We start from the raw sequence: 12,880 nt of genomic DNA, 5'->3' as shown, positions 1-12,880 counted from the left end.
CATGGAAATATCATATGTACTTCGGTGCATTAAAATTATATATATGTGTATATATATATATATATATATATATATATATATATATATATAATATGCGTAAATCACTTCGTGATTTAAGACGGCGCTTATTCCATCGGATCCCGGCCAACTAGTCACTCATAACGAGTGCACCTCAGCACATGTGTGGACTTCGGTCCTACGTTCATAGACATCTATGACGTAGTGCAGAGGGCGGCCACTAGAGGGAACCCAAGAGTTGGAGCTTAATCTGAGACGATTCTGTCCGACGCCTGGGTGGTATCCCGTGTGGCTTAGTGGATAAAGCATCAGCACGTAGAGCTGAAAACCCGGGTCAAATCCTGGCGCCGGAGAAAATTTTTCTCCGTTCCATTACTCTTACATCGCATAGCTAGAAAGTTAGTACCAAAACAGTAGATTTCAGTTAAGCACAGCAAGGAGCTTAAATGTCACCCGCGCCTCGCTCTGCTCCCGCTCGCTACAGACGATACGTAATATGTTCACATAAACAACGAAAAATGTCATTCTGTGGTGCTGTGTCGAGTAGTGAATAGTTCGAAGAATATTGTTAATTTATATTAATATTTAAGGTTCTAAACAAAGTGAGCTATTCTGTTATTATTGTATTACTTAATGTTAATATTATGCACGATTCCAAAAAGTAAACTCATCTGTTATTAAATAATTATTACGCATTTCTATACTGGTTAAGTGGAAAAGAAAGTTTTATGATATTAACTTTGCCAGCACCAGTAAAAAATAATAAATAAATGAACATATAATTTAAATTGTGGCAAACCAAATCGTAATATCAATCTTTATCACTATAATGCATTGTAAACAGTCGATGAGATCTAGCTTTGAATCATAATAGAACGTCAATTGCAGCACAAACAAGATGCTGTGGCACGCGTCAAATATGACGTCACGTCAATATAGTCTATGAACAGCTAACCTTAGCTCCGTGCGCCCTGGGACAAAATACGAACCGTACTAACAAGTATGAACAGTTTAGGAGAAGCAGCTGTACAAACAGGTATTCTTAGGAGAATTTAGTCACATCTGAGGTCCGTATATGCATGCCTACTATGTATTGTCTTAATTGGAGTAAGAACTTTTTAGAAATCTTCTGGCCTTCGAAATGACACACTCGATTAGCAAGACGTGAAGGAAATAAAACATAACAGAATACTGCTTATGGAAGCAGTCCTTGTCTCACATTTGTCAGGAACTGTCGTTTCATCTGCAGCATGCGTCATCAGCGCTCCGACTGTCCCGTCGCCCTTTCTCTGCAATAATCTCAAGTTAGCACAGACTCCTGTTCGACCCTTCTATATGGGAAAGTCTCTAGTCTCCTCTATCCTTAGCAGATGTCATAGAACGGACGTTCCGGGTGGTTTGGTCCACTAATATTCCGTTCACTTTGTTGTTCCAAAGGCATTTCGTCCACAGGTACACCGTCCACTCCAAATTACGTCCAAAAATGTTACGTTCGCGTACATTTTGTCCACATTTTATCGTCCTACACTATTACGTGCAATAAAATTGGTCCACAATTTCGTCCATTTCATTAGTTGCTCAATGCGTGTAAATAATAAAACATCTCAATTTTTGTCAACTGGACAAATAGTCAAAACAATTACTGTGTTTCAGAAAAGTTCTCTACTTACACATATTTTATATAGGTACAGTGCATACATTTTATCTTCCCTCACTCACACGTGCACAGCTGCGCTGTACACTGCCCGCGACAGCTCTACATCCGCGGCTGGGGAAGAAAAAGTATGTAGGCCTCTGTATGTATGTATGTATGTATGTATGTATGTATGTATATATATATATATATATATATAGGTATATGTGTGTATGTGCTTTCCGTTAGAAAAGATGGAATCGCATAATAGCGTATTTCAACATTTGAAATCTGTAGCACTAGGTGTGAATTCGGATTTAACTCCACAAAATTCATCTTAGCGAACTTCGAATTTAGTGCAATAAAAATGGTGCTCAAGCTACATTGCAAAATACTATGGTAAAGGGACGTTTACTTTATTACTTTTTAATTTTTTTTTAGCATTTGCCGTCACGGAACAAATCTTAGACTTCGAGAACCTTTCCTGAATGAGGTCATTCGCACTGACATTCGTTCCCTTCTGATCCTTCCACTATTTCCATCGGAAGATTTAGATATTTTGGACCAAATAGCACACAGTTGTCACGACATGTTTGGAGACAATATATATAAGATACCGAAGAAGAGAGGCAACTCCAAGGTTTCCGCCCTATCTTTGGAATGTCTATGACCAGGTGATAAACACAGCGCAGAGTAGCAATAATTATGTGGAAGTGTAGCACCCCCGTTTTTCAGAAAATCATTGGCAAACCCAATTCGAACATTCGGACGTTTTCGGAATACGTTCAAAACGATCATTCGAAAATCTATACGGAAATTTTACAAGTTATCCGCGGGACACGTAAACTTCCGGTACTCTATTCAATTCAATTTATTTTGTAAGGATAAATACATAATACTGATTATAACTTTTTATTATTATTACTTACTTACTTACAAATGGCTTTTAAGGAACCCGAAGGTTCATTGCCGCCCTCACATAAACCCGCCATTGATCCCTATCCTGTGCAAGATTAATCCAGTCTCTATCATCATATCCCACCTCCCTCAAATCCATTTTAATATTATCCTCCCATCTACGTCTCGGCCTCCCCAAAGGTATTTTTCCCTCCGGTCTCCCAACTAACACTCTATATACATTTCTGGATTCGCCCATACGTGCTACATGCCCTGCCCATCTCAAACGTCTGGATTTAATGTTCCTAATTATGTCAGGTGAAGAATACAATGCGTGCAGTTCTGCGTTGTGTAACTTTCTCCATTCTCCTGTAACTTCATCCCGCTTAGCCCCAAATATTTTCCTAAGCACCTTATTCTCAAACACCCTTAACCTATGTTCCTCTCTCAGAGTGAGAGTCCAAGTTTCACAACCATACAGAACAACCGGTAATATAACTGTTTTATAAATTCTAACTTTCAGATTTTTTGACAGCAGACTAGATGATAAAAGCTTCTCAACCGAATAATAACACGCATTTCCCATACTTATTCTGCGTTTAATATCCTCCCGAGTGTCATTTATATTTGTTAATGTTGCTCCAAGATATTTGAACTTTTTTATTATTATTATCATCATCATCATCATCATCATCATCGATTTTGGTCTTGTTTGAACGCATAAAACAGAATCACTGTTTGATATAGCTGTAGTTGCTGAGTAGTCAAGGAGACAATACCGTAGCTGGATTTCCAAAACTTTGTGGCAGCACTAACAGTAAATTTATGCAGGCCCACTTCTTCTGAGGGTAATATTTTCGAAGTCAGTATAGGTGATGTAGTCTACGCTACAAAACTGAGACTCTAGTTTTTTATTAAGAAAGAAGGGGATTCTTCTAGGTAAAGTGCAGTAATACTGTCAAAACCAAAAAAAAAAAACTAGTCGACTTGAAAATTCACTACTTATTTATTTATTTATGTATTTATTTATTTATATATTTATTTATTGATATATTTATTTATTGATATATTTATTTATTGATATAATTATTTATTGATTTATTTATTTATCGATTTATTTATTGATTTATTTATTTATTTATTTATTTATTTACCTATTTATCTATTTATCTATTTATCTACTTATCTATTTATATATTTATCTATTTAACTATTTATTTATTTATTGTGGTGTAGTTAAGGCCATCAGGCCTTCTCTTCCACACCACCAGAAATACAAATACCATAATAGAATAAAAAGGAAAATAATACATACTTACGTACACTCTATAGTTAATATTATTTTCATATGTTATCTATTGTCCTTTTTGGCAACAATAGTAGTTAATCAACCACAAAATTTGTATAGTAGTATGTAAACATGCGTTTTCAAATTTATAAGCTTTTTAAATTTTAAAAAATATTTTTATTTAGTCAGTAGGGCTTACTTCCCTTTTCATGCTCATATTTAGCCATTTTTGCACAATACTCGGTATTTTAGGTAACTAATATCACAACTCTAGTTACTAGCAAAATTCCAGACTCTTCTAGAATAGTAAGTACTTAAAAAAGAAAGACTTCGCCCAGGACGAGTCGCATGTGACAGTACTCCCCTAGGCTGCAATCAGTCACGATGCTAATGTCTTTGCATTAACTTGCATTCACTATCGCAAATGCTTTGATATTACCAGCTGGGCTATGTTTTATGAAACATGCCTGCAAGCGTGGTTTTAATTTCTTGCAGTACTCTAGTAAAACACCGACTGAATCATTCTTACGCTGTCGACAATGTGGACTTAGCCTTCGAGGCCACCATGTGCCCGCTGGTTTTATGTACGCGGAAGCGTTTTCAGAAAGTGTTGAGGACTGACGTAGCCCCAAGCCCTTCCTATGTATGAGCATTGAAAACCCGTATCACCCCCATACTTCACCCAACCCTGTTTTTAAGTACTGCATACAGTAGATCAGCGGTGACTAAAACTCGGACGGCTGTGGTTACACGCGAGGGACAGTCTAAGAGTTCTTCATCAACCCCGCAAATAAAAATCGCAAGCTTTGCTGTATCAGTAATGTCACTACTGTCATCAAGAGCCAATCAAAATATATACAAATTTTCTTGATTTTTTTTTTTTTTTAATATTCCTCATTGAACACAGTCAGAAATTTCTGGATATTTAGTCGAGAAATGCGCAGTTTTTCAAAATTAATTAACAGCTTTCATTGGACAAATTATTTCAGCCACCTTGATCATTAGGCCTACGCTTTTATAAACTTCTCCTTCGTTGAAAGGCTTAAGAGAACGAGCTATTTCGTTCGCCACATTTATTTATGACATCTTTCTCTTCATGGCGATGATTTAAGGCTGATTTCAGTTCTTGGAGTTTAATAGCTCGTTTCATTACTACACTAGCACGTAATATTCAATCAGTTTCTCTATATTATTATTATTATTATTATTATTATTATTATTATTATTAATAATATTATTATTATTGTTATCATTATTATCATTACCATTATTATTATTATTATCATTATTATTAAATCAATAACTAGTAAATAACTGATAATAGTCTTGAAAATATTAAAAAACGAATTAAAATGGAGATATACCGTAGTAATTATTTTATCCTTCAAGGGAAGATGTAGGCCTATATATCCAGGCACGTATATTAGAATTATGATAACACTGATAAATAATAATAATAACAATAATAATATTTTTTGCCTGTGTATTCAGCGTAATGCCCTGTAATATCGCTTCTATATACTACTACTAATTGAACCGCTGAGCAAAGCAACATATTACATTTTCTCCGACAGAACAGCGAATAAATTCCTCTTCCCATTCTGTACGAAAACTTCTGTTCCTGCTCGTAGAGACAGAGGGTTTTTAGAGCGACATGGTACCGACACTGCTTACCTCCAGTACGTGGGCGAGACAGAGAGCAATGTACAGCAAACTCCCCTTACTAGTATAAGTGTCTTTGATTACACGATGTAATCACGATAACCAGTTTGGTCACCGCTGCAGTAGATGAAAAAATAGGGAGGTGGAAAATTGTTGTTGGAAAGAGAGGGAAACGGGAGTACCAAGAAAACCTTCTGCAGCTTCAGTTTGCATACCACATATTCAATAACGACATGGTTGGGGATAGAATTCCTCGCTACAACTCACTAAAATACAAAGACACCAATCCGAAGAAACATGCTTAGTGCAGCGTAGAGTAATCACAAGTTCATATCATATATGTGGTGGACAAATCGAACGCGAAGGGTTCTTGGGGTTCTCCCGTTTCCCCCACCACCATTCCACCAATACTCCACAATCACCCTCACTCTGCGAGTTCCCGAGCCAGACCTCCAGAACAAATCGTCGGTTTACAAGCAAAACACATTAAGTAAAGAATATTACTTCTGAGAAAAAGACGTTTGAAAGTTTTTGACACAACTGAATCCTCAAAATACTATTTTTAGTTAGGTGTTTCTCTTTATGAGCATTTCATTTTCCAATTCTAAGCTTATACACCTACATTATGTGCATTATATACCGGTACGCCTTTTTCTCAGAAGTAATATTCTTGACTTAATATGTTTTCCTTACAAACTGATGAAATAAAAAATAGCTACACATTCGTGTTCAATAAAGACTATTATTATGACACTGTGGAATAAAACTACAATAGCCGCTTCGAAGATGTCCTGAACGTCATGAATCAACAAGAAAGTAGCACTTACACTGTATCGTAGTGCTAATATTTTTATAGTTCTCAATGTGTTTTCTTGAACTTTCAATCAAAGACATACATAAATCAAGTCACTAATATTAAGAAAAACTTTCGCTTCCTAGATTGCATAAAAATACACGTTTATATTACAAGGTAAGAAATATAACTTATTTTTAATAGTTTATTTTAAGGAGATGTAACTAATTTTGTACAGACATTCTCGTTTCCTAATACATTGTGCGAGACTTCCTGATAAAACTATTCATATATAGCTAGATTGGCAAGGGAGGTAGTATTGCTTGGCCTCCATGGTTTCCGGACCTGAAATACTGCACCATTTCTGCGGGACATCAAGGGTTTCATCTAGGAATCTCCAGTAGAAATTGATGACGAGTTGGTTGTCAGGATCAAAGTAGTTTGCACTTGGGTTCAGAACAGTGCTTGATTTCAGAGTGTTTGACGAAATTTGATCCGTCTCTGCGATATTCGTAATGACATATTTCGGCGCCATTTTGTACAAATGCTTTAATAGTACAGAAATAGAACAGAAATAAATAATCGAAGACAAAATAAAGCAAGCGGAAATTACAAAACAAAATAAAAGCACCCACCGAGCTACGTAGGCCTACATTCAGAGCTGTATAAAATTAATTGCCTTATATTCCGTACAATTACTTCTCGCTCGATTACTTACTTTGTGCGTCGTGGTGTCTGCCGCCCTTGCCCGACGATTGCGCGGAGTCGGACGTTACTGGAGACGTGAAGGCCCATTGGTCGCCACCATATAGAAGGTCCTGTTCATGCAACGGCAGGGGTGAGATCTTCACCGGCTTCACGTACTCCACTTGATGGGAGAGGGATACATCATCGTTTCCGTCAATACTCAGCTTCCTGCCTTTCGATCGCTCTGCAATGAAAGGGAAACAGTCGTCAGATATCATCACCAGTATTTATTAAGGTGAGTTATGAACGTATTACGGAAAGCTTGAAGGAAACTGAAAAATTGTAGTTATTTTTCATATAGAGAAGTTCAATTCTTCCTCTAACAAAAAATGTCACCATTTTACCTGTTCCACCCATTTTAAAATCCCCAACGCACATTTTTAAAAGATATGTGCATGTATTTAAAGATCCGGTGCACGTCTCCTTCGTTGGTTTCTCTGTTCTTTATTTTTCAAAATTTCGCTCTGTATTAACTGCTTCTTGAGCTGCAATTCTTAACCGATTCAGATGAAAATTTAGAAACATGCTGTAATAAATTGCAAACATTAAAATTTTATATGAAATTAATTTCAGTATAAATTTAATAGGTTAAGTTACAATAATTATAGTAATGATATTAAAAATAATAAAATTGAAAATTAAACATTTCTGCATATTAAATAAAATATACATAAAGTAATAGAACCCCATAGCAAGATTTGTTTATTAAAATGTGAAGTGTATTTTTGTAAAATTTCAACTTGATTAGATTAAAACAGTCGTGTGAGTGATATTTTATATTGAGTTATAGTAATTAAAAGTTAATAAATATATGCTAATAACATTCAACCTTGTAATAATAATAATAATAATAATAATAATAATAATAATAATAATAATAATAATAATATATTTTATTGTGGGTTCCTATCACCTCAGGTTGCGGATACAGGAGACGTTTTCCAGATATGGAGGGTAGCTGTGAACATACTGAATAAACAGTCACGGACAGCCGATGAGGGGTGGTTCTCCAGCTTGGGGGTTGGGCGAAGGGCTAATAACCCATCACCGTACAAAAACCTTATTACGAAATATCAACATAAGCCTCAAAATGGGATTGATTCTATGGCACGACCACAGGTTATGAGATTTGGTACTTGGAATGTTACGAGTCTATAGAACAAGAGAGGTACCATTAGTAGCAAAAAAACTAGCTAGATACAGACTAGATTTTGTTGCAGTGCAGGAGTTAGGTTAGATGGGAAAGACATCACAAATAGGAGATTACTAGTACTATGGGGAAGGAAACAATAATCACCAATTAGGAACAGGATTGTTATATTCACTAATAAATAAAATAATCACTAAAAGGTCGAATTTGTGGTCAGTTGTCATCAATTGGATCAGAACGTTTTATTTATGAAAGTTAATAAATTATGTCACGTTCATTAGAGTCTAAACTATAATATATGAAAGACACGGCAAATATAGCAGAGGTGCGACGATACCTCGGAAACTGTAGAGAGAAGTTTTCTCTAGTATCCCTGACAATTGAAGGCATCAGCATGTAAAAGAGCAAGGCTCGCGGCACTTTTTCTACCTTTCGTTATCGGTGGAATATCTCCTTTCTAATGTGCAGAATTACAGTACTGCTTTGTCTGTTCCGTGAAAATAAAACGCAATAGTAGCTATTTCCTTGTTATATTTGGAGACTTGTTGGCAAGGTGTTAAGGCAGTAGTAGGCCGTGACCCGATGCTCTTCACCTAATGCAATAAAGAACCACTTCCTTTTTTGTACAGATTCATGACAACCATCACTTCTTTTTCACCTGATCGTAACTGTCGACATTGAAAGGAAGAAAGGAACTAATCTGAAAAGAGCCGCGGCAATGAGACAATGCATGTACAAGTTTGGATATCAATCCTGTAATTTCCTTGTGATACCATATCTTTGAAAAGATTACCTAACCAGCTCATATCTAAGAATAGAACGGAATTCTGAACAACTCCAGCGAATGGATGTGACAAACAACAACAACAAACTGACCGGCCTTGTAAAAGACAGTTCAGAATCACAAAACACAATGATTTAAGGGTTACGGATATTAAATAGCATTTTAGGAGTAAATAAAACCAAGTTCTGAGCTTGCAAGTCTAAACGCTATGCTGAGGTTCTTGAAGACATAAATACAGCAGTTGGAACTATTCTCCACGTTCAATTTGGCACAACAAGAAAACTTAACGTCACAGCAGGAAATGATAGCTGATTTCTAACATCAGCAAGCCAACCTTTGATTTTTCAGAAATAGAGGCAAAATTTGAGTATTCTTTACCCATAAGTTGCAGGTATATTTTAGACCTTTAATAGCTGCCTACTGTTTTACATAAAACATAACATTACTAATCTTGCATCGGAACCGTAAACGTAGTCCAATATTGTATACGTACACAATAACTCAACTAACCTAATCTCATCTCAATAACATAAATGAAGAATTGAAATAAAATTCATGTAGTAGACCCAAAAATAATTCTGAAGACAACAAGTAGTGCAAAGAACTTCATGATAACAGTGAGCTTAATATTATATTCATTTAAGAGAGTACAGTTTTGTTGCTCCTAGCAGATTTCAATAGTTGTTTCATTTTTTAACTTACATACAAATTCTAAACAAGTCATACTGATGTCTATATTGATGAGAAATTCTGTTCTGCTTAAATCAAGAACACTTGTTCCTAACATTATCTTAGGTCAAAGTCATATGAGAGAAAATATTTCTACAATGGTATAGCCAAGGCACATGACACTATCTCTTCAAAGCAGGAAGACTGAACTGCTTGAGAATCCTCACCCACTTCAAGCCCACACTCTTGTTGCGCCAATCTCCTTCTGAAACCTTTGACAGTATATTTTAAGACACCACTAATTATAGTCTAAAATCAGAAAACTGACACTAATTCCCAATGCACAAGCTGCTTCTTCAATGTTTTTGAAAGAAATTTGATTGTTTCCTCTTAAAGATACTAACTCATGTTTCTATAGAGAGTTGTTTTCAGAGAAATGGAAGTTCTTCTGAAGACAGAAGAGAGCATTTTCATAAAAAAATTAACAAAAAAAAACACTTTCTAATGATTTTATAACATTAGAGTCAGGTTTTCTTCTTATGAAGAGTACATTTCATTCTACATTTACACTGCTAACTGCTAAACTAATATTTTCGACAGATACCACACAACTCTTAAGTCATGGACCATAAAAATTACACTTCCAGTACTCTTACTTAAAACAGTGTTTTCCACCCCTAAATATTTCAAACCACCAGGAACGCATATTCCAGTTGTGGACAGTGCAGGAGTCGGGTCTCACACAAGGCATAATCGACCAGCAAGTGGTGGCAGATGGAAAGTACACCTCGCTAACCACACCGTCTATCTATTTGCCTCAAACGTCTGTTGTCTATTCTAAAAGTTTGTTCATGTTTAGTATCTGCAGTGCATTTATTTTGTTTGGGCTCGCCACTATACGGAATACGGTGGCACCAGTAACGTAAGCATAAGCCGGGTAGGCAGGCAGCAATAAGACGACATGACGCATGAGTCAGTTGTTTTGAGAGACGTGTGCACTGCGGTTTAAGTTCTCTGTTTTTGTCTTGTTTGCGACATAGTTCTAAAACTTATTACCGAACAAAGAATTTTTATTTGTTTTAACTTTTATAAAAAGAATCACCTACCCAGTGTCGTAGATAATTTCAGAATGATTTCCTGACGTTGATCCACCTAATAGAAAAACAGTTCACAAGATAGTGAACAAATTCAAAATTACGGGATCAGTATTGGACACGAAATCAAGTCGTAGATGTCACAAAACAACATATGAGAAGAAATAGCCAACAACACATCGAAAGTACAGGTGCAACATGTGAATCAAAATTTGCGTATACACGCAGCAAATGGAGAACACTTTTAGCATCGTCTTTGAAAAGGCAAGCATTCTTAGAGCTTCAAACTGCAAAAATTGTTCATCATACGATTTATCTCTCTTGATTTTAACTCACAACCGACCGCTATGAGGGCCGCGTGTCGGCAGCTGCGCTGTTCAATGCCGCATATACTAAGCTTTTGCGAGCGAGCCCTAGCAAAATAAATTCTCTGTATAAGAACACTTATTCCAGAATGACGCACATAAAATACAAATAAAAATGCCTTTCGTCTGTAATGCAGAAAATGAGAACTTTATGCTCTAGTTTGGATGAACAGTAAATTATTCCACTTCCTTATGTCTTGTAAATGATGTTTCAAGATAAAGTACGAACAGAAATATCATCAATAACACAATAGAGAATGGAATCCTTGCGAAACATACAATGAGGAAGTGTGACCTCGACGAAATAAGTTGTACGAAATGAAAAGATATGAAATATGGGAAAAGGAAAGTACCATGGAAAGTACTGGTGGAATGGAATTTGTAAAGTAGAAGAGAATGAGAGAAACACGGAAGAAACCCCAACATTGCTCACGAGAAATATATATTGCAATACTCGTAAATTCCGGAAATCGAACAGCAGTAAATTCCGAAAATGAAACCGGAGTCTCAAATTGGCAAGTTCTGAGTTGACGGAAGGGCTTAATTATGGTATTCAAAACTTTTCGTTTGCATTTGAAGCTCGTTCAAGTTTCTTCAAGTTGTTGGCACGTAGGTGAAATAACGCGTGCTCCCTCCATATATAGAACACTGACCAAGGCTAGGTGACTTCATTCCTACCATAAGAACAGAATATATGCACAATTAGATCACTGCACGGAAGAAACGCTCACAACACGTGTTATTCTTTACTCCGTGACAATCTGAGAATTTTATTTCTTTGTGTACTGAATTATTAAAAATATAAGACCTTCGGCGATGAAACTATTTCGCTCAAGAGAAATATATCATGAAGGCAAAACAGCTATGACTTCGATGGCGTACACAAGTCAAGAACAAGAAAGCTTTCCATTACGAGGAAAGGAGACCCAAGGATTTATGCATAGAATGCTTCAATATTTCCTTCATTATTGAAATCCAGACAAGCTTCAACGCCATTGCCTCATCCCTTGACAAATCTGGCCTCAGCTCGTGGCAGTGAATTCGTCTTCTCAGCATTGTCATGTTGTGCGAGACTTCTGCATATTTGTACAATTCCGGGGCCAAAGATCCGTTACCAAGAGTTATTCCCCAGTCCTGATGAGATTGCCCATTTCCCCTGCTTTCTCTGACGTTGAAGTAGTCTCTACATCCGTAACTACATGTAAACTTTGCACCATACAAAATATTTATAAAACATAAATGTCTGAAAGAACAACTCTAATCAGCATCTCAATATCCGACGAAATTGTGAGAGCTGTACAGTTTGGTGAACTCTTTGCAGGTCTGTAAGTAAGCTAAAAAGAGGCAGGCCACAAATTTTTCTATGACTGTAAATTTACAGTGCTTTATTATAAAATATGTATTTGGTATACTTCGATTTACGTCACTAACTTTCATAAAACCGCCGATCCCGAAACATATCCTTGCCTTGCATGCGTGAGCAAAAACTTAAGAGCAGAAATTTGTACACGCATGAAGCACTCGGAGTGCGTTTCTCTGAAACATCACGGCTCTAATGAAGGGTGAAATACTGAGGGCGACGCACGCGTGCGCGCGCGAGGATGAAAAGCAAGTCCACAAGTAAGTGACACATGTATGGAGATAACTTGCATTTATAACGCAACATAAGTGTCATAGCGTCATAAAACACAGACGAAAAAGCAGCTCACATGTGTTGACAGTCTAAAATTCCAACGCGTCTGAGATTCTAATTAAAACCTCACACGCATTGTCTTCTCGC

The 12,880-nt window shown here is 36.4% G+C and overlaps 1 protein-coding gene across 4 annotated transcripts in view; it reads right to left on the bottom strand.

The window, feature by feature from the left end:
• Nucleotides 1–12,880, bottom strand: part of AdamTS-A (ADAM metallopeptidase with thrombospondin type 1 motif A) — a 991,514-nt gene that overhangs the window by 755,487 nt on the left and 223,147 nt on the right. For all 4 annotated transcript variants that reach the window (XR_011334233.1, XM_069836834.1, XM_069836835.1 and 1 more), the window contains exon 2: nt 7,010–7,222. Coding sequence is in view for 3 of the 4 variants with exons in the window: in XM_069836834.1 (XP_069692935.1) it covers nt 7,010–7,222 (213 nt within the window). In the remaining variant the exon portion in view is untranslated. The remainder of the gene's footprint in view (nt 1–7,009; nt 7,223–12,880) is intronic.

This window comes from Periplaneta americana, chromosome 10 (assembly GCF_040183065.1).
Source record: "Periplaneta americana isolate PAMFEO1 chromosome 10, P.americana_PAMFEO1_priV1, whole genome shotgun sequence".
In the NCBI taxonomy this organism is placed as follows: Eukaryota; Metazoa; Arthropoda; class Insecta; order Blattodea; family Blattidae; genus Periplaneta; species Periplaneta americana.
This window is presented reverse-complemented; position numbering and strand designations above follow the sequence as displayed.